The 23,950-nt window shown below is 36.6% G+C and overlaps 1 protein-coding gene across 3 annotated transcripts in view; it reads right to left on the minus strand.

Moving 5' to 3' along the window:
* Positions 1 to 23,950, minus strand: part of LOC106880546 (cullin-1) — a 77,378-nt gene that overhangs the window by 8,918 nt on the left and 44,510 nt on the right. For all 3 annotated transcript variants that reach the window (XM_089351169.1, XM_089351171.1, XM_089351170.1), the window contains exons 5-18: positions 23,943 to 23,950; positions 22,219 to 22,382; positions 20,821 to 20,983; positions 20,103 to 20,233; positions 18,388 to 18,495; positions 17,304 to 17,407; positions 13,826 to 13,874; positions 12,733 to 12,864; positions 11,225 to 11,345; positions 10,380 to 10,456; positions 9,043 to 9,171; positions 6,860 to 6,952; positions 4,101 to 4,219; positions 2,521 to 2,626 (exon numbers count right to left, since the gene is read on the minus strand). The exon at positions 23,943 to 23,950 is cut by the window's right edge and continues 134 nt beyond it. In XM_089351169.1, the coding sequence (XP_089207295.1) occupies positions 2,521 to 2,626; positions 4,101 to 4,219; positions 6,860 to 6,952; positions 9,043 to 9,171; positions 10,380 to 10,456; positions 11,225 to 11,345; positions 12,733 to 12,864; positions 13,826 to 13,874; positions 17,304 to 17,407; positions 18,388 to 18,495; positions 20,103 to 20,233; positions 20,821 to 20,983; positions 22,219 to 22,382; positions 23,943 to 23,950 (1,504 nt within the window). The remainder of the gene's footprint in view (positions 1 to 2,520; positions 2,627 to 4,100; positions 4,220 to 6,859; positions 6,953 to 9,042; positions 9,172 to 10,379; positions 10,457 to 11,224; positions 11,346 to 12,732; positions 12,865 to 13,825; positions 13,875 to 17,303; positions 17,408 to 18,387; positions 18,496 to 20,102; positions 20,234 to 20,820; positions 20,984 to 22,218; positions 22,383 to 23,942) is intronic.

Here is a 23,950-nt window from a genome sequence, read left to right on the forward strand (position 1 = left end):
GCTGCCCTAACCACTGGGCCATTGCGCCTCCACAATTCTATGTTATATGTGGAATTAAAAACATGTTATGACCAGGAGACAGTAATACACACAATTATATATATATATATATATATATATATATATATATATATATATATATATATATATATACAGGGATATAAAACACACCAACACTGGTTGTCAAGAGGTGACAGGGGACAAATACAGACACACACAGACATATGTATATATGTGTGTTTATATATATATATATATATATGTATGTGTGTGTGTGTTTATTTATACATATATATATATATATATATATATATATATATATATATATATATATACATACAACAGACTTCTTTCAGTTTCCATCTACCAAATCCACTCACAAGGTTTTGGTCAGCCTGAGGCTATAGTAGATGATACTTGCCCAAGGTATCACACAGTGGGACTGAAACCAGAGTCATGTGGTTGGGAAGTAAGCTTCTTAACACACAGCCATGTCTTACAAACATCTTGCTATATCAACAGATGCAAACAACTAAGCACACTCTCATTCTAGATTCACAATTTAACTCATCTCATAAAATACACAACTGACACAAAACAAAGTTTTATTTTGTTTGTTTGTTTTTTAAATTTATCATCATCATTTAACATCCATCTTCCATACAGAACTAAATTCTATAAATCCTTAACTTGGAAAATTAACTGTTAACTAAGTAATACGCCACTTCCGTTATTTATCTTAGTTACTCTAAATTAAAACCCAGTCAGCCATTTACTTCAAGTAGTTACATTAATAAAAAAAAATAGGTCATATTTTCCTTAATAGTTAGTCTAATTAATTCATAATCCACACAAACAACTAAAACCTAATATAACAAGCAATTCTTCATAAAACACACACACACACACACATCAGTTGAATAGTCTTTCAACAACCAGAGAATTATTAAAATCAAACAAAAATTCACTGTATATTATTGACATTCCTTGCACATATGATTGCATATGATGGCAGTTCTTTGTGCCTGAAGATCAAGAATAAGAGCGGCAATGCTTAGATGAGGAATTGAAGCTGCAACTGCCAGTGCCATCCAGTACCAGTCATCTTCCTCTTTTCTCAATCACTACAGGGTTTTTTCTTCCAGCCTGCACTTAGTAAGTTTTAAAGTAAGAATCAGTCCATGCAATTCAATCCCACTCTTAAGACTTGGCAGGCTAAGATGGCTGCAGTGACCAGCAGACTGTAGGTTTTACATTGGCGTGGCCTTCTCCTAGATAATTTACCTTACAGGACTGGAGAGCTCCACCAATCCTGGAGTTGCTGGAAGGGTGTCAAAGAGAATGCTGGACCAGCTAAGGGACTGCACGCCTTGATTTTTCAGTGAAAGTCAACTCCCAAAACCTTTTTCTTTCCAAAAGTACTCACAAGGCAGTCAGGGTTTGTGCTTAGAGTTTCTTGCATGCAAACAAGTTGAACTTAACACATTAATTAACACTGTTCTAGTTAAAGAACGACTATTGAAAAAAAACCAATTAACTGTTCCAAGGTTGACTGAAACCAGAAAATTAAAAAGTTTTTTTTTTTTAATCAGACCCTAATAAGCTTGCTTAAACAAAACACAATACAATTAAAACTATTGTGCATTGACTTAAGTTCTGCTGCAATACCATACCTAAATCCCTGGACAAAGCAAAATAGACTGGACAGTTAAGTGGACCACGTTGCTATAGCTAGACTAGACTTCATGCAACAGAACATTACAAGCAACATATTACTGGCCATCACTTATAATACTCAATCAGTGTCAACCTGAGTTCATTAAGCATGTCTGAGATGGGGTGAATTAGAGTGACTCATGTTGTTGTTGGCACTCCAATGCTTACAACGTCGAGTGTTGCAGTTGATCCGATTAACGGAACAGCCTGCTCGTGAAATTAACGTGCAAGTGGCTGAGCATTCCACAGACACGTGTACCCTTAACGTAGTTCTCGGGGATATTCAGAGTGACACAGTTTGACAAGGCTGACCCTTTGAATTACAAGCACAACAGAAACAGGAAGAAAGAGTGAGAGAAAGTTGTGGTGAAAGAGTACAGCAGGGTTCGCCACCATCCCCTGCCGGAGCCTCGTGGAGCTTTAGGTGTTTTCGCTCAATAAACACTCCCAATGCCCAGTCTGGGAATTGAAACCGCGATCCTATGACCGTGAGTCCGCTGCCCTAACCACTGGGCCATTGCGCTTCCACAGAGTGACTCATAAAAGAAAGTCAACTAGACATTAGTAACCAACTTGACTGAAATGGTTAATCGCAGTGATTCATAAACAAGCTGCCTCAAGTAGTCAAACATTAATAACCAGCCTGACTGAGCTGGGCACAACTGCTTATAAATGAAAATCAACTAGACCTTAATAACTAATCTGACAGAGCTACTCATAAATCAGCCAGACATTGATAAGCAACATGATTGAGTTTGACTTAGCTACTCATAAATGAAAGTCAACTAGACATGGATAATCAACCTGAATGTGAAGTTTTCTGTCCTCTTCAATGTTTTTATGAGTTACTTCATGCTCAACTTTCTCTTCTGTTTTCATTGGGATGTTGATATTGACTCGGAACTTTTTACTGAAAAACAAAACAAATATAAATAAAATTTGAAATTTAATATCATCAAATATCCTCTCTCTCTCTCTCTCTGTGTAAACAATACACATGATAAATAAAGTATATATTTACACAAAACATTTAAAGAACACCAGAAATACACTAAAATAAAGAAATATTTCCTTTTGTTGACCATCAATTGTCAAAGTGGTTACTAATATGAAGGGTATCCAGATAAAGAAACCATGCCAAAGAAAAAAGCAAGGAAGAAACTAGGGACTCAGCAGGCCCCAGAGTAAGAAACCAGCAGATTAGTAACTCTGTAACAACTGACAACATAGGAGAACAGTAATTAAAGGTAAAGATACTGATATAGAATAGATAAAACTTAAGCACTGCCACAAACATCTTATCAAGTCCTGGCAGCACAAGAAAATGCAGTTCACTCTGTATAGGTTCAACACCATCACCATCTTTTAATGTTCCCTTTTCTATACTTGCAGGAATCCGATGGAATTTGTTGAGGCAAATTTTCTATGGTTGGATACTCATCCTGTTGCCATCCTTCTCCTGTTTCCGAGAAAGGTAATATTTCCGCCATGGCTGGACATGTTTTTCATGGAAGACTGGAAATGAGGCACTCTAATGATATGACAGCAACACTCATAACTATCTAATGACATCAAAACAAGTAGCCACAAACACAATTATACACACACACACACACACAAACCACCCACACATATACATATATTAGACAGGTTTTCACATAGCTTTCCTCTACCAAATACACACACTAGGATTTGGTTAGTCTGGCGTTATAGTAAAAGCCACTTGCCCAAGGTGCCACACAGTGGGACAGAACCTGAAACTACATGATCGGGGAAAAAAACTTCTTAACCACAGTCATGTCAGACTGACAAAGGTTAAATAACTACATACATTATTAAATGATGATCTCAAATATACAGCAGTAACAACGAGATAGCAACATCAGTTCTCTCCCTTAAAAGATACGTTAGTAAAACGGGATACTTAGAGAAATTATAAGGTCAGCTTGACAAGGGAACGGCTGTATGGTTAGGAAGCTTGCTTTGTAACCACATGGTTTCAGGTTCGCTCCCACTGCACAGCACCTTGGGCAAATGTTTTCTATTATAGCCTCAAAGCAATTAATGTCTTCCTTGTGAGTGAATTTCATATAGATGGAAATTGTGTAAAAGCCCATCGCATGCGCTGTGTGTGTGTGTGTGTGTGTGTGTGTGTGCGTCTTCTACATCACTTGACAACTCGTGCTGGTTTGTTTATGTTCCTGTAACTTAGCAGTTCAGCAAAAAAGCTAAATACAACAAGTACCAGGCTAAAAAAGATACAATAAATACTGAGGTTGATTTGTTCAATTAAAACCCTTCTAGGCAGTGGCCCCAGCTTGGCTGCAGTCCAATGACTGAAACAAGCAAAAAATAAACGATATCGTAAATGCAGATAGTCTTACTTGTTATAATTTGAATATATGCTTAATTGGGCAGTTGGCGGAAGATCATTCTCATCATCAACGTCTGTGGTGAGCAGTTTGGTTTTCAGCAGAATCTTTAATACTTGAAGAAGTGTATCCTAAACAAATCGAAACAGATTTTTCAATAATGAAGAATATTATATAAATTTGAAGTGCATTAACCAGAAGACACACATGACACAATCAAAAGCAAATCTAAAAATTATAACATGAATGGTTGATCTGCTAGAAAATAACAGCAAAATTCTTTGTCATTGAACACCCCCATCATCTTAAAACTGCAACGACAAACTGGATACTCCTAAATACAATATGTCTGGAGGAAAAGGAAAAAAACTGACAACTGGGATGGTCACAGCTAGAATGCCTTTGATCATATTTCTTCTCATATCATTAGCCCGAGGCTAAACAACAGTGAAGAAACACCAACCAAGACCTTGCAAAATAAGATGCTTAAAAAGTTGCTATAGTACACACACATACACATTCACACAACTCATGCCAGCATAGAAAAACTATGATGACTGCCTTCTAACTGCAAATACTTGGAGAATCGGGATTGTCATGAGAGATCAGGCACGAGATGGTGAGACACTGATGCCTTTCCCTGAAGTGAAGCTATTTGGAAACTCCAAATTCCAGTCATCAAAAACTTCCCAAACAACCACCAAAGGAGTCATTGTCCTCATTATTATAAGCATCTGGAGCAGATAGATACTCAGTTACCTATTTATCAATATTTCTTTTCCTGCTGAGGTTAATAGGTACAGATATGGCTGTGTGGTTACAAAATCCACTTCACAACCACGTAGTTTCAGGTTCATTCTTGCTGTATGGCAAGGCTGAGAAGTGTCTTCTTCTATAGCCTTGGGATGGTCAATGCTTTGAGAGAAAAATCAATAGACAGAAACAATGCAGGTCTTCTCATGCACATGTGTGAAAGTGTGTGTGTGTGTGTGTGTGTGTGTGTGTGTGTGTGTGTGTGTGTGTGTGTGTGTGTTTGTGTGTGTTACATTGCAGTGAAACATAGGCTTTGACTACAGAGGACTTGTGAAGGCTTGAAAGAAATGAAGCTAGCATGCTCCACTGGATGGGTAATGTCAGTGTGCATGCACAACAGAGTATAAATGATTTAAGAAGAAAACTGGGTATAAGGGGCATCGGATGTTGTGTGCAAGAGAGAAGACTGCATTGGTTGGTCATGTGATGCATATGGATGAAGACAACAGCATAAAGAAATGCTGAGCTTTAATTGTGGACGGTACCTTTGGAAAAGATAGACCCAGGAAGACATGGGATGAAGTGGTGAGAAAAGATCTTCAGACACTGGGCCTCACTGAGGAAATAAGGGACTATAAGATGTATCAATCTAAGTAAAACTGCTGCCTTCCACACATACAGGCTTGTCCTTTCAGCTGCTGGTGCCACATAAAAAGTACACATACCAATACTACATAAATGCACTTGTGCTGGTGGCACATGAAAAGCACTTAGCACACACTATCAAGTCGTTGACATTAGGAAGGGCATCCAGCCATAGAAACTATACCACAACAGACAATTAGAGTCTAGACAGCTCCATGTCAAACCGTCCAACCCATACCAGCAATTGAAAAGCAGACATTAAACAATGATTATGATGATGATATACGAGTGAACAAATGAAAGAAAAAGACACTCAACACATTTAGTAGGAGTTATGTGTATTATTATTTAAAACAGTTTGATTTGGCTCCATGTGACTTATAGGCCTCTAATAGAAACCCCATCTCTTTCAGGTTTAGTTTACCAAATGGAGGAACTCCATTAGGGTTATAGGAAAATAGACTGCTATTGGTTAAGGCAAGTCACATGGTGTTATCAGAGTAAGACCAGTTGTTCTGATAACACCATGTGACCTGCCTTAACCAATAGTAGCCTATTTTCTGGTAGCCATCTTGGATTTCCTGTATTTCTCCATTCAGTAAACTAAGCTTGAAGGAGGGTTTCTGTTAGAAGCTCACAAAACTAAGTCACATGGAGCCAAATCAAACTGTTTTAAATAATAATAATAATAATAATAATAATATATATATATATATATATATATATATATATATATATATATATACTGCTGGACTGGCTCCTGTGCAGGTGGCACGTAAAATACACCATTTCGAGTGTGGCCGCTGCCAGTACCTCCTGACTGGCCTTCGTGCCGGTAGCACGTAAAAGCACCCACTACACTCTCTGAGTGGTTGGCGTTAGGAAGGGCATCCAGCTGTAGAAACTTTGCCAAATAAGATTGGAGCCTGGTGTAGCCATCTGGTTCACCAGTCCTCAGTCAAATCGTCCAACCCATGCTAGCATGGAAAGCGGACGTTAAACGATGATATATATATATATATATATATATATATATATATATATATATGTATGTATGTATGTATGTATGTATGTATATGTATATTCGTTGTTATCATCATCATAGTTTTATATCCACTTTTCCTTGTGTGGACAGGTCCTCAATGGCATGAAACCTGTTCTACTCTTGCCCCTTCTCTCATTCTTGACATGCAGTTCTATTCAGACCGTCAAATCCTGTCAAACCATCTGATCCATGCTGGTATGGAACACGGGTATAAAATAATGACAATACAGTAAAAAGACACGATTCATTTATATCAAAAAAAAGAAAAAAGGAAAGAAAGAAGAAAATGATATCCAAAGAAAATAAGAGAGAGATCTAAATTACTGACCATATCAATTTGGGTACTTTCTTGTAATTGCTGTACATCAAGCGTATCCACTGAGTTATATTGCAGAAGAACAGCCATCTGGTAAGTTGAAGCCTGGAAAAAACATATATAAAATATGAACTTCTGGCAGTGCTCATCTAGTGGACTATTCAAGTAATTAGGTGATAAACCAGAATAAAGATAAAAATCTTTGCTGTATATCAAAAGGTTTTAAAATGAGATGTTGGCCTTCAATGATAGAGGACTGAGACCAAAATAAGTTTATTTGATAGGCTAAAAAGCTTATCATAAGATGATAGTTTGTTCTTATCCCGCCTTGATTTAGTAGACCTAAGATCAAATACATTCCAGGCATGACCATCCCAGCATAGTGCACCAACGACTACATCATCTTACATTGACTTCCATTTTTAAGATAGTAGGGTTTGATTCGAAGAGAGATTTTACTGCTATTTCTAACAGGTCAAGCAACCAGACAGAGGTTCGTCCACTAGATTTGTTTAATGAAAAATAGCCATATCTAAGTCACCAACAACCTTAACCCTTTTGGTATCAACCTGCCTGAAACAACCTTTGGTTCTATGATATAAATTCTATGTTTAATATTATACAAATTAAAGGCAATGAGATGGCAAAATTGTTAGCACACCAGGCACTAGAACTCCAAACTGCAGCATTGATCTTCTATCAGTGCAGCCACAACAATCATACACTCTCCTACGATTTGCAGCTTTGGACAAACATCACAACCCAACATCATTATCATTGTTCTTGTTAAGACGGCAAGTTGGCAGAATGGATACTGAATCAGACAAAAGATTTGTCAGAATTTTTTCTGGCATTTTACATTCTGAGTTCAAATTAGAATAAGTATCAATTAAATAATGGGTTGATGTAAACAACTTATCACTTCTAAAATTGCTGGCCTTATGCTAAAAGTAGAATTATTATTATTGTTGCAGTTATGTTAGCAAGCTGGCAGAATCATTAGCACATAAGACAAACAGCTCAGTGGCATTTCTTCCAGCTCTTTACATTCTGAGCTCAAATCCTGCTGAAGTCAACTTCGCCTTTCATCATTTTAGAGTCAAGAAAAAGTGCTAATCAAGTAATAAATGGCTCTTTTAGAGGCTGGGGGAAAGGGTATTTTTCTCTTCAACATGAAAGTTGTTAAATACTTAATAAACATTCTTTTATTTTTTTTACTTGTTTCAGTCATTTGACTGTGGCCATGTTGGAGCACCTCCTTTAGTCAAGCAAATCAACCCCAAGGCTTATTCTTTGTGAGCCTAGTACTTATTCTATTGGTTCCTTTTGCCAAACCGCTAAGTTACAGGGATGTAAACACACCAGCATCAGTTTTCACGGAATGTTGGGGGAACAAACACAGACACACAAGCATATACACACACATACACATATATATATATATATATATATATATATTTATATATATATATATATATATATATATATATGACGGGCTTCTTACAGTTTCCGTCTACCAAATTCACTCACAAGGCTATGGTCGGCCCGAGGCTACAGTAGAAGACATTTGCCCAAGGTGCCACGCAGTGGGACTGAACCCGGAACCATGTGGTTGGTAAGCAAGCTACTTACCACACAGCCACTCCTACGCCTATGCATCAATTGTTCAATTGATGATGGTGACTTAAACGTGGCTATTTTTCATTAGCATCACTTGTTCAAACAAGAATAAGGTACAAGACATTTTTGTTTTGATTAACCTTTTAGCTTTTAAACTGGCCATATCCAGCTAAAATATTCTACCCATTTCATGTACAAACCAGCCAGCAACCATTCTTAAAATTAACTGTTACATCATCAAAATCTCAACACTACAAGATAATGCATGATTAATTCAAAACAACATGATTAAATAAGCATTACGTTTTACAAAAAAGGCAGCAAGCTGGCAGAATTGTTGGCATACCGAACAAAATGCTTAGCAGTATTTTGTCTGTCTTTCAGGGTTGATAAAATATTTGCCAGTTGAACACTGGAGTCAACGTAATCAACTTAATCCCTTCCCTGAAATTGCTGGCCTTGTGCCAAAATTTGAAATTATTACTTTTTACAGAATAAAGTGAATGCTAAAGGGTTAATCTAAAAATGCTAAGGAAAACAATATACGAATTTATAAAAAAAAACATGTAGCTTACCTGGAGAATGTACTTCTTTTTTAAATTAGCAGTCAAATCACCTTTAGACATGTGATAGACCCAGTTTAATTTGCGACCACTGTACTGACCACTATAGAAAGATGTGAATCTTTGGAACGTCTTTTCTAACTGTGAGGAGAAAAATTAATATAAATATATAAGGATTAATTCATTTGCATCTCTTTTGATTTTGTTAACTCTGACAATTCAAATGTAAGGGAAACAACCACCACATCTACTAGCTTCAATGACACTTTTTTTTTCAATGACCACCCAATGCACCTATATCTACAGCCATCAATGTTTATTGTGACATTCCACCACCAAAACACCCATAAAACAACTGTATTCAATCTTATATAACAAACAAATGCCCCACCAAAAAATGAGGTTAAATTTAAATCATTCATAAAAAACTGTTTAATTAATTTACTCAATATATTTTTCAGTTGAAAAATAAAACACTAACCAAAACCTATTCTACTGTTCATGAATTATTAATTTGCTAATTTAAGAAATCATTGGCTAACAAGAATATAGAAATATTCAAGCAACTAAAAACTGTCTGAACTATGGTTGCAACCTTTAAGAACTCCTCTAAGCTTATACAGGCCACATCTCATTGGTTTCAGAATTACTTATACTTTGAGGAGACACCCTGACATTTCATCATCACCATCTTTTCTCTCTTCTGCTGCAAGACATCTGTTCCAGTCCCTCTATTATACTTCACTAACTAAAAGCCATCTCCTCAGCTGAAGTTGTCTTGTCTTGCAAGTTACTTGGTAACCTCAAAGAAGCACCCAGAGGTTGACATTAAGAAAGACATCCAACCATAGAAACCATGCAAAAACATTCACTAAAACTGAAACAGTCCTCTAGTATATCAGATCCTGTGTAACCATCCAACCCATGACAGCATGGAAAATGGATGTTAAACAATGATGGTTCAAAGTGAAAAAAAACTGTTTAACCCTTAGTTTTCTTTTAACACAGGAAATTTTCCCTCTAAAACCAATAGATAGAAGGTTTAAACAGCATTGTTAAGACTAACGTCAATTCTCAATATATGCCAAAAACCTTAAAATGTTTTATTTAAATAAGATGTATTAAAAAGATAAGATCTATTAAATGTTGTCTGTTGATATGGACCTAAAAATATTAAATCTCACAGAAGTTAAATAAGGACAATATAGATCTAAAAATTCTTTTGTATAAAGAGCAAGAAACTTCTGTTTGATTTTCCTGTTTTACATCACTTATTCTAAGCTAGCCGGTTCTGATGTTAAGGAAATATTTTTTTAGCATTGCAGAATATAGGGGAATATAATTCTTACCTCCATAGGAAGATTAAAAGATCCAGCTTGTTGAATAGGCCACGAACCAGATGTTAAAACTTGTATACTGAAATCAACTGCAAAAACAAAGCAAAAATTAAATTTTTTTAAATCAATGCAAGAGAGAAGTTTAGTTATATGATGTGGATGGATGTCAATAGTTCCATAAAGTGCCGATCTCTAAAGTAGATGGAACACGTGGAAGAGGAGACCCAGGAAAACATGGGATGAAGTACTGAAGGATGACTTCAGGATGCCGAATTACTCAGACAAGATGATAAAGGACCAAGATCTCTGGTGCCTTGTTGTACTCAAGAAGACCAGTTCTCCACAGCAGAAGTGTTAAGGTTGCTCCCCCTGGTGAAGAGGATTGGCCTCCAAGAGTCCTGTGCCAAAGCCATGTAAAAAACACTTGTGTTGGTGCCATGTGAAAGCACTCATGTTGTGCTGTTACAAGCACGCACTACACACTGCAAAGTGATTGGTATTAGGAAGGGTATCCACCCTTAGAAACCATTCCAAATCAAATTGGAGCCTGGCACAGGTGTCCAGCTTGCCAGCTCTAGTCAAAACATCCAACCCATGACAGCATGGAAAACAGACGTTAAAGGATGATGATGAACTATATATTTTTATTTTTAGAATATTTTAAACAAAAAAGAATTAACAAGAAAATTTATTAACAAGAAAAATCCAGTTCACACAAATCCTATTAGAATGAAAATGTTTCTAAGAAAATATTTTAAGTCAGCTAAGAAAACAAGTAATGCTATATCATCACTTGTAATGAAATACTCTTGATGGAAACAGTCATAAATAACTTAAGAATCTAAAAATATACTTACTGTCTAATGGTTGTGAAGATGCTTGCAGATATTTCTTGAATCTTTCATTAAGATCTTTGCTAACCCCAATATCCTGAAACATTCGCTGGAGCTTTGAGGTGTATTCAAAGCCACAGGCTTGCTGTGAACAAAATTTTTAAAACAAGAATCTTGTTAAAACAGATTAAATTTCTTACTTCTTAGTTTAAAAAAAAAAAAAATATATATATATAAATAAATTTAAAAAAACAGAAAAGAATATTTTCAATAGAATTAATTTAGTCAATCCCTGGTTGTTACTGAAATTCATTTTATTAATCTCTAAAAGAGGATATGCAAAGTTTGATCCTGAGAAGATCTGAACTGAAAAAATATAAGAGATAAAAACTAAATATTTTAACCCTTTTGATTGCTCTTGGTTTTATGATACAAACTTTTAAAGAGATCTAAATTAAAACCCTCCATCAAAATTTCAGGTTAACTTATGTTACAAATAAGGCGGCAAGCAGGCAGAATTGCTTGCATGCTGGGTAAAATGCTTAGCGGCATTTCATCCATTTTTACATTCTGAGTTCATACTCCACTGGGGTCAACTTTATCTTTTATCCTTTCAGAGTCAGTAATTAGTATACCCCAGATTAGTTTATCCAATGTTTCCTTTTTAAGGGACTTGGGTGTGGTTTAAAGTAGGTTCGGTTGCTTTATCAAGCATATCAAGTAACCATTTAAAAGTGATTGCTTCCTCTGGAACCCTGATTTTATTGTGGACATTGTGTCATAATATTTCAGTGATAATTCTGCCGAGGTCAACTTCACCTTTCATCTTTTCTGGGTTGATAAATTAAGTACCAGTTGCATACTGGAGTCGATCTAATCGACTGGCCCCCTCCTCCAAAATTTCAGGCCTTGTGCCTAGAGTAGAAAAGAATATTTCAGTGATTTCTATTTTAATCCTTTAGCATTCAGATTATTCTGTCAAATGTATTACTTATTTAATTAATCATGCATTATCTCTGTTTTGAATTAATTATGCATTATCCCTTAACTTTGAGATTCTGAAGATGCAACTGTTTATTTTTGGAATGACATTGCAGAGTAGGTGTGAGAAGCCTGATCTAGTCAGTTTGAACACAAAACAGGAAGAATATTTGAGCCAGATATGGCTGGTTTGAATGCTAAAGGGTTAAACACTAAAGAGAAATTGTAAGGGAATACTTGTTTGCCCCTTTGAATGGTTTTGGTAATTAAACAGGCATATTTTTCCTGGCAGGTACAGATTGAATTATGCTCTTTGATAAGGCAAATTACTTTTGTTTGGCAAACTTAGTAAACAAAAACACTCAGCAGTCAAAAAGAAAAAATTCATGGTCTTTATTTTTATTCTTATTTTTGTGTCCTTTGTCGTAAATCTTTCATCACACGTCCTGTGACCTCTTCAGCGACTCTCCATCCCACAGTGATATGGTCTTTAGAAATTCATATAATACCTTGAAGCAACAGAACCAACAGAAAAATAAATGATAGGTTACCTTCAGTTTCGATATCATGCTTGCTTCAGCATCATCGCTAGCTGATGTGTGCAGAACTAGTCTTTTGGCCAACTTTTTACTGTAGAATTTCTGAAAGACATCTTTGTCTTCAATATATTTGAAAACTATCATCTGATAAAAGAAAATTTTAAAGAATATTAAAAAGGGTTTTTAATAAGAACAGTCAATAAAGCATACTTAAAATATGAAATCAAATATAAGTTTTATTTTAGTTTTGTTCAACACCCAAAGTTATTTTCATCACATTTTGTTTAGCAATGAAAAATATGGTTTGGAGAAGAATCCACTTTCTTTTAATATTAAACAGAGATAGCAGGTATGACAGTGGAGTTAAGAAGTTCGATTCCCAACTACATAGTTTCAAGTTAAGTTCCACAAGACAACTTGCATAAGTGTCTTCCAATATAGCTCAACGTTGACCAAAGCTTTGCAAGTGGATTCAATAGAGAGAAACTGAAAGAAGCTTGTCATGTATGTGTGTGAGTGTATACATATGTATGTATGTATCTGCTATAAGCAACAGAAGCATTATTAGATTAAAATAGCCATCAATGTATCATACTTAATGTAAATACATCATGAATGGCAAATTTACTGTGGTAATCATCCAGAGAACATGTATTGGAGGCAGATGAAAATTATCCTAACTGGGCAGACATCAGTGATCATTTATTCACTGTTTTCCTATATATCGGTGGTGAAAAATTTTGTCTCGGCAAGCAGCTAGATTCAAGTACATGCTATTGACAATGCCCAACAAAGCAGAAATGCATCTACCATTTTCACTCACTGCTGCAGCTGGGATGAAGTTAAACTTAACAGAATTTAAACTCGAAACTTAATAACATAAAACAAAATACTGTAAGACAATTGATTGTCACTCTACCGATTCTGTCACTGTTGATGACAACAATGATAATATAATGTTGCAGATAAAAAAAATCTTAAATTATAAACAACATTTTGTTTACTGAAGAATATATCCTTGGATTTGATTATGCCATATTCCTGGCAATATCATCTGCCGATTTCCTCCAAGCTTTCTACTGTAAACAACAAGCAGTCAACTTACCACCTGATTTAAAATATCTTCCAATTCTTCTTCTTCAGGATTCTTGGAACTGGAAAATAACATGAAACATTATACAAGCTGATGTTTGATTGATATCTACCCCTCATCCTTTATACTGTCCTCTCCACTCACATTTTACATAGCCCCTTCACTTCTGAACCACCAAATCATCTCACCTTGGCCATCACCATACATCTCTCACACTCCCCCATGCTCTATGCTTGGCTCTCTCTTCCTCTCCCACATTCTTGCTATCTACCAAACTACTCATCATACCTCTCTCTTTCATCATCATTACTATTCTGCCACTCTTCACCCCCCCCCCCCATATATCAATGGTTACACCCCACCCCTTATCTACCATCACTACATCGACCACTCCCAACCCTATCCAACTTACAGTTGTCACCTACTCTTCCCCACTTCCCCTACTTATTATTCACTCAACACTTATTCTTCATTCATTCTATTCACTACTTCACCTGTTTCTGCCTCTGTCTCACACTAACCTTTCATCATCTGACACACGATCACCTCCTCCAATGACCCCCTCCTCTCTCGAAAATTCTTTGTTTTGCAAGTTATTTGGTGACCCTGTCAGTGCTGGTGCCATGTAAAAAATATCCAGTCCACACTGTGAAGTGGTTGGCATCTGGAAGGGCATCTAGCTGTAGAAACCATGCCAAAACTGACCTCATCTGTGCTGATGCCACATAAAAAGCACTCATGCCACTCTGTGGGGTGATTAGTGTTAGGAAGGGCATCCACCTGTAAAAACCATGTCAAAACAGAAGCATGGTGTAGTCTTCTACCTGGTCAGCTTCTGTCAAACCCATGCCAGCATGAAAGGCAGACGTTAAATGATGATGATGATGATGACCTCACCCATTCCCCGTCTCTCACTCTCATACACTCCATCAACTTCTACCCCCTCCACATTCCCACTTTGCTTACCTTCATTCACTTATCACCTCATACCTTGAGGGTCCAAACAGACATCTCACCACCACTATTTTTATCTCTTTGCTCTGCAATCCCAATCAACCCCACCATCTCTACTAAAATGTCAGTAGACACATGGTCTGACTACAGTAAGAAGCCTGTTCATAAGTCTGTTTTTCCATGGTAGAATGGGTTTGACAGGGAGTTACATATAAGGAAGGAATTTTTATGGCAAGAGGTTCTTTCACCAATCTTACTTTTCAAGTAAGAGATTTTTTTTTTGTTGCCAGTGTCATGCAAATGGCACCTGTGAAATCATAATCATGGTTGTTACCGGTGTCATGTCATGTCATGTGCTGGTGGCACATAAAAAGTACCCATTACACTCTCGAAGTGGTTGGCACTATGAAGGACATCCAGTCGTAGAAACCATGCCAAATCAGGCTGGAACCTGATGAAGCTCTCCGGCTTACCAATTCCAGTCAAACCATCTAACCCCTGCCAGCATGGAAAGCAGACGTTAAATGATGGTGATCATCATCATCAACATCATTTAAAGCACAGAGCAACTAGCTAGAATGTCAATAGAGAAAGCCAACATCATCACCAATGCACTCAGGCAATGACAAGGGCAGAATATCAACAGACACACACACGTATGTATACAATGCAAGCTTCTTACAGTTTCTTATTCCTTTATTGCCCACAAGGGGCTAAACATAGAGGAGACAAACAAGGACAGACAAAGGGATTAAGTCAATTACATCGACCCCAGTGCATAACTGGTACTTAATTTGTCGACCCCAAAAGAATGAAAGGCAAAGTCGACCTCGGCAGAATTTGAACTCAGAATATAGCGGCAGACAAAATACTGCTAAGCATTTCGCCCAGTGTGCTAACGTTTCTGCCAGCTCGCTGCCTTCTTACAGTTTCTGTCTACCAAATTCACTCACAAGGCATTGGTCAACGTGGAGCTATATCATCGTCATTATCATTTAATGTCCATATTCCATGCTGGCACGGTTTGGACAGTTTGAAAGGATCTGATGGGTCAAAGGACTGCACTGTGTTCCAGTGACTTTTAAAACGGTTTCCAACAGTTGGATGCCCTTCTTAATACCAACCACTTTATAGCGTGTACTAAGTACTTTTTACATGCCATTAGAACTAGTGAGGTCACCCTGCAGCTTGCACAATTACAGAACCTGGAGTTCAGAGGGAGGGGCTTTATATGATGAGATGTTTAAGTATGAAAGGGAAGGGTGAGGAAGTTCTTGTAGAGGAGCTAAGTGGTTACTCACATTTAGGAGAGAGAGTAAGAATTATTAGTAGGAGCTTCAAGTCCCAGTGGTTACTCAAGGTGCAAAGTGAGAAGTGTATTGGGACAGAGGAACTAGGAGTGCAGGTGGGTGAGGGGTTGCAAGAGCATCTGAGGGAGCAAGAGATAAGGGATGGAAGGTAACAACTATAAGGATTGGGTAAGACTGAAGGGTGGATGTAGGGAGTGACAGATGACCAATGATGGAAGAGCTAAGGAAGGGGAAATAGAAGAGAATAGGGAAGAGTGGTAATATAGTAACAGTGATAGTAATGATGATACAGTTTACAGACAAGAGAGAGATATATGGTTGGATAGGCTATATGAGAGTGGGGGAGAGGGGAGACAGGCAGGTATAGTGCATGAAGGGAGATAATTTGGTGGTTCTGGAGAAGGATGATCACTGCAACATGTAGTAAGAACAATAATTAACACTTATGTAACGATTTTTGTCCTAGGGTAGCAACTGTTATTTACAATTTGCTTATCCCTAGAAAGTATGAAAATTTACTATTTCCTTCAAACTTTGCTTTTCTTACATATAATTAAAACCCCAAAGAATTCCTCTCAACACATGGCTATGATGCTCCCCAACTACTACTGCAGTACATATTGTCCTCCACTATGCTCAAGTGATTAAGACGAAGCAAATGACAGGCAAATCTGTGGTACTTAGCAGATTATTTGTTATTACGATATTTTTGCTTCAGCAACTCTGCACTAAATCTGTCTGATATGTAATGGAAAATAGCTCACTTTCCAAACATTGATGTCCAGGTCATAAAAGCAAAGCTTGAAGGGAATAGCAGTTGTTTCCTTTGATTTCTAGAGAGAAGCAAATAGGAAATAACACTTACTGACCAAAACCAAAGACAAAAAAAATTTTTTTATTTTGTTACACAGTGTAATCAATGACAAGTAAAATGGATCTAGGTAGCAAGAAAACTAGGACTGCCTCAAGGGAAATGGAGAGTCAGAATAAAAGAGATGATGGATGGTGGGGAGCTGTTCAAAGGAGACTATTTGGCAGGCTGAAAATTATTTGTGGTGCCACACAGTGGGACTGAAACCAAAACCACGTGATTGCAAAAAAAACTTCTCAATCAAACAGCCATTCCTAGACTTATTGGTTGAAACTCTCACAGAAACAATTTATGAAAGTAATATTTAAAGGAAAATCTGAAAATAGTAGTTGATTCAGAAAGCAATAAATGTTACCTTTTCTTCAGTAGAAGATCACAGTATCTGGCCAAAAGTTCAGGGGATTTCTTGGAATTTTCTTTCTTCGTAACGTAATTATCATTAATGAATTTACCACAAGCCTGGGAATTGCAAGACAAGAATAGAGAATGGTTCAGAATCAATAAAACAAGTGTAAAGAAGAAATTACAAATCAATAGTGTCTGCAGACTAGCAGCCAATAATTCAATAAAAGCATCATCCACAGACCATAGAATTTCTCAACAATGCCAATCTGAACTGAAGATTTTTCCACAGTTATATGAAGAATTCAATAAAGAGAACAAATGTAAAACCAGCCCATAGCAACCAGAGACAAAAACAAACACTGGGTTATGTATGCATTTAAGTAAAATTCTGTGATCTGCTCTGTTTCACTGTTTAGTTTGGCCGTCCAAAACTGACTTGGAAAGGACTGTGAAACCATCTGGTTGTAAAGCAAACTTCTTAACTCCACAGCCATGCTTGGGCCTATGTGTGTATGAATATGTGCAAAGGTGAATATGTTTGCATGCATGCACCTAGGTTTTGCAATATCAAGGGAAATCAATAAAAATGGGCCGAACGTTTCGTAACCAATAATCATCATAAGGTTGAAACAGTATTCGTAGTCATCATCATCATCATAGTTTAAATGTCTACTTTAACATGCTAGAATGGGTGAAACAGTGTTTATTGAGGTAGATTTTACAACTGGGTGCACTTCTTGTCACCAACATTCACTTGTTTTCAAACAAGGCAATATTTCCCTATGACCAGACATGTCTCTCATAGAAGATTGGAAATGAACATCACTAGTAATTACTATTATTACATGATGTCAAGACAATGGTACACACACACACACACACACACACACACATATATATATATATATATAGCAGGCTTCTTTCACATTCCATCTACCAAATCCACTCATATGGTTTTGGTGAGAACATGACAATAGTAGAAATGCCTGCCTAAGGTGTGTCAAAGAGGAGCTGAGCTTGAAACTAGATGGCTGAGAAACAAAACAAAAAAAACAAAAAATGGTCTTAAAACATCATCTTCTTTTAAAACTTACCTTATCTAGAGCGGCAACAAAGCCAGAGTCATTGTTGAAAGCCTCACTAACTAACTTGTTGTATTTTACATGAACATTAAGAATAGTCTGTACATAGGTCTTGGGGTCCTGAAAAATAAACGAAAATAATTTTTTAAAAATAAATAAATAAAATTATCTCATTATAAAGTATATCATCATATGATACATGTAATAGTGCTATAATGTAATATTTTATAATAATGCTTAGACCCTACACACACACATACACACACACACACACACACACAGTTTACTTTAGTTTGCAGTAATTCAAAATACAAGCACCCTTTACAGAAGGAAGATGCGACCTTGATTAATCTTTATTAAGTATAAGGAAGTTAGAGTGAAGTGGATGAATGGATAAGGTGTTATACTATTTACTCAAAGGTAATGAGTTCAAATTGACTGCTACCATTCCATTATGCTTCTCACCAGAACTCTATTTCTACAACCTCACTTCACTTGGTTGTCAGGAACTTCTTTATAATTGTAATAGCCAACGTAAATGTTGGTTGGTTGATATCTCCAGTCACGTGTTACATTGCATAGAGAGAGGGAGTAAAGGAGAGATAGAAAATGAATATAAGCGCAGGATGGATGCACATACAAGGCTTGGTGGCAGGCAATGAGTAAAGAGCACACACACACACACACACACACACACACACACACACACACACACACGGTGGGAAAAAATTATAGAGACAGAGGAGGAAGAGAGAGAGTAAATGACAGAGTAATTCTGGGAGAAGTCATAGAAATGAGAAATTTGTTTAATTTACTTTAAGGTAATAAATATTATTCTTTTGAAGGTTAATATTTATATGTGCATGTGAAGGCACATGGCTTAGTGGTTAAGGTATTTGGCTCATGATTGTAAGATTGTGAGTTCCATTCTTGGCAGTGCATGGTATCCTTGAGCAAGACACTTTATTTCATATTGCTCCAGGCTCCTCAGCTAACAGAGTTGTTCCTGTAATTCAAAGGGCCAGTCTTGTCACATTCTGTGTCACACTGAATCTCTCTCAGAACTACATTAAGGGTACGCGTGTCTGTGGAGTGCTCAGCCATTTGCACATTAATTTTACAAGTAAGCTGTTCCCGTTGATCGGATCAACTGGAACCCTCACTGTCATAACCAACAGAGTACCAGTTCATGTATCTGCGTGTGAGTTTATGTACATATATCAGCATCTGCAATTTATCAAGCAAAAATACGGTACAGTATTCGGTTACTTCCCTTCCGACCGATGTCAATTTGCCATTTTGTCACTCACAAATCAATAAAGTACAGAACAAAGTATTGCTGGACAATCGATCAGAGACCCTTCAAGATAATGACCAAGCATGCCCCCCCCCCCCCCACCTTGTCCAATGCCTGAAAAAAACCCCAGCAGAATATATGATAGGCGAGCTGGCAGAAACATTAGCACGCCGGGCGAAATGCTTAGCAGTATTTCGTCTGCTGTTACATTCTCAGTTCAAATTCCGCCGAGGTCGACTTAGCCTGTCATCCTTTCGGGGGTCGATTAAATAAGTACCAGTTATGCACTGGGGTCAATGTAATCGACTTAATCCCTTTGTCTGTCCTTGTTTGTCCCCTCTATGTTTAGCCCCTTGTGGGCAATAGAGAAATAAGAATATATGATAGAGTCTGCTAAGAAATAATAATGACAAAGCAGCCTAACACTTACATTCACAGCCATTTCTCCACATTTCTCAATTGCAGCAAGACCTTGGTTGTAGATATGATTCTTTAAAAAAATACGTAATTCTCCTAGGCCATCCTTTATTCGGGATACCAACTGATACATTCGCCTTAAATCTGAAATGAATAAGCAAAACTAATTTGAACAACAGTTAATTCAGTTTGTAGATAACATACAGGCATGGCAGCTGTATGCTTAAGAAGTTCACTTTGCAGCTACTTGGTTTAGTGTTCAGTCTCACTGCACAACAGCTTGACCAAACCCTCAGCTGACCAACGTTTTGTGAATTAATTTGGTAAACAGAAATGGATTAGATGCCCATCATGTGTGTGCCTTTTTAATAAAATTTGTGATTATTTATATTCCAAACATCAAATTAATAATTACAAAGTTATTTTACTAAATTCTTCATTCGTTTCAAAATTAAGTGAAAGGAAGGTGAAGTATTACGACAGAAAAATGCCAACAAATGCATTGAACATACTATCATCAGAAACACCCAAAGAGAAGGGAGAAAATAAACCTAAAAATCACAAAAAACCCACCACTTATTATTGAACAATATTCTAGTTCACTCACAAAAAAAATAAAAGTTACACATTTCTACCAAAATCCCTTTTGAGAAGCATTCTCTCATTTGATGGGTTAAATAAGATTAATTAAATATTGATGAATTCAGGTAGAATTAAATGTTGGGACTTACCTTCATTCTTGTCATCCTTCAACAAATTTTGGAACTCAATGTGAAAGAGGTCAATGTGATTTTCTATCAATGTTTTCTCACACATATATGATAAAGCATTTAGTGTAGTTAAATGAAGATAAAGTTGAACACGGTTATGTTCTTCTGTAAGTCTGGTCTCAGCCTGAAATGAAATATATTAAATGCATTAAAAAATATGAAGATAAAGAAATTAAGATTATTATCTTCTCATTACTTTGATAACCAAGGAATCACTAAGAAGTAATTTACTTCTTAGTAAGCCCAAAGTATAAGATTCCCTATTTTTGTTCTCTTTGAACAAAAACAAATCTGAGATACGGTTCTATATTTAAGAGATGAGGAATTATGTACAATATTTACATTCAATGGATACTTGTCCTCATCTTGTTTGTTGTTAACACAATGTTTCGGCTGATATACCCTCCAGCCTTCTTCAGGTGTCTTGGGGAAATTTCGAACCTGGGTTCTCATTTCTAAGGTATTTTTCGATATTATTATTATTAATAGTAGTATTGTTATATTGTTATTGTTCAGATTACTGCCTGGAATCAAACGCCATATGCCCATGGGCATATGGTGTAGTGGTTAACAGCACGGGTTACTAACCCCAAGATTCCAAGTTTGATTCCAAGCAGTGACCTGAACAATAACAATACTAATAATAATAATATCAAAAAATACCTTAGGAATGAGAACCCAGGTTCTAAATTTCCCCAAGACACCTGAAGAAGGCTGGAGGGTATATCAGCTAAAACGTGTTAACAACAAACAAGATGAGGACAAATATCCATCGAATGTAAATAATGTAAATAAATCTGAGATGTTGGATTTTTTTTACTCACCCAACCTGCAGAAAATTAACCCTTTTGATATCAATCTGCCTAACACCAACACTGCTTCTATGATACAAAGTTCCTGTTTTAACCCTTTAGGATTTAAACCAGCTATTTCCAGCCCAAATACACTACCTGTTTTATGTTAAAAACAGCTAGGCCTTTCACACCTACCCTACAAAGTCTTTCTAAAAATAATTACATCATTGAAATCTCAAAGTTACAAAATAATGCAGGATTAATTCAATACAATGTGAATACACTTGACAAAGTAATCCGAATACTAAAGACTAAGTGATTCTAAATGAAAACCTCCCATAAAAATTCCACGTTATTTTATGTTACAAACACCAGCTTAATAATGACTAAATTATTAATTAAATCTCTTGTATTTTCAAAATTTATTGAAACAAAGGCAGCATCTTTCAATAGAAGTATGGTAACAAAAGGTTAATAGACACCATTTTTATCTAAAAAAAAACTTTTATTGATTAGCTTTTGCCAATACAGACAACAAAAAGTTCCTTTCGATTGCGGATCTTACCTTCTTCATATATTCAGTTATAGGATTCTGCTCCAAGAACGTTTTACTTTCTCTTGTATAAAATTCTTTAGTGTCTTCTATGAAAGGTGTTTCAAAGTTTTCTTTATATACATCTAGAGCTGGTCCCTTAATTGAGGAATCTTCTTCACTTAGACCAAGAGCAACTAAACAAGAAAACATCATTTGTGAAAATAAGGTGTCAACATTCAGGTATCAAACAAAAGGATAATCATAGCCACCTGAGCTACCAGAGAAAGAATTAACTTATCCAGCCATGTCATCCCTACCATCCTTCTCCTGTCTACTGTATCATCATTACTACTCTGCTGCTCTCCACACCCCTTATTTTCTGCACTGTCAGTCATCTCCTATTCTCCCAATTCATGTATTATTGACTCTCACCTACCCTTTATCCAACCTTCAACTCTATCTAATCCTTACAGTTTTTGCCTACCTTCCCTCACCCATTCATCCATCTCATCTCCCACACTCCCATACACTCTTGCAACTTCCACTCAACTACACTTCTGTTATCTCTTCTACGTCCCCACTTCTACTCACCTTGCACCTTGCGGGTCGACCCAGACACATCGTCATTTTTATCTCTTTCCACCTTCATCCAATCACTCTTACCCTCTCTACTACAATGTGAGTAACCATGCACTTTCACTACAGTAAGAAACCCGTTCTGCTCTGGTTCTATCTCTTCTAGCATAAAGTCTCTCCACCACACAGATCTTAGTCTTGCAAGCTGCATGGCACCACACTAGAACACACTGTAAAATGGTTAGCATTAGGAAGGACATCCTACCACAGAAACCACATCGAAGCAGACAGTAGAACATGATGCAGTCCTTGAGCCCATCACATCTTTTCAAACTAGGTAAGCCATGCTAGCATGGAACATGGACATTAAATAACTATGACGATAACATTTCCAAACTTATGTGAGTAGTAATTAAAGCGTATACAGTTAAAGAGAAATTTCAACTCTAAACCTTTTCAATACAAACCCTTGGAAATCAATCCTTATTAAAAAGGTTCGCAATTCCAGTGATACAAATAGCCAGCATATTCTTATACAAAACATAATCTCAAAAAGGGATTAAAACACTAATTCTCAAACTTTTTCTGTCATGGCCTAAACTAAAACATGAAAATTCAAAAACTTCTTTGCCAATATTTTTCCTTGTGATACACAGGAAAGAAACAAAGAACAATTTAACATTTTATACATGTTGGATTGTCATTTTCCGGTTTTTTACATTTATTTTTGTTACTGGTTTGTTCTCTTTCTCTCTCTGGCTTTTCTACTAACTCTACCACAATGGCCTCACTGCTCCTTGGAGTTGGTTGCCCATGTGTCAACTGTTCTCATACTCCTGATTTATTCGTCTTTCCTCCTTTCATCACCCATGTTGTGTCCAACTTCCTAAGCCCTTTACTAACCTCCTATATCTTTTCTCCCCTAAAACATCAGCCCTCTAGAATCTCCACCCTGTTCATATCGTTTCTGTAGGTGTCAACTTGCAACACTAAATGGAACATTAATAGCCTCAATCTCACAGGTCTTGGAAGACCTGCAAAGACCAAAAGGAATAGTCCCTCTCTTCAAACCCACAAATGAAAAGAAGAAAATTTTACCCACTACAACATAGTGAAACTTTTAACTCCAAATAGTAAAAGTAGAATACATAAGTAAAACAAGCACAAAAAAATCTTACCATAACAA

The sequence above is a fragment of the Octopus bimaculoides genome, chromosome 4, assembly GCF_046866305.1.
Source record: "Octopus bimaculoides isolate indiv1 chromosome 4, ASM4686630v1, whole genome shotgun sequence".
Lineage (NCBI taxonomy): Eukaryota > Metazoa > Mollusca > Cephalopoda > Octopoda > Octopodidae > Octopus > Octopus bimaculoides.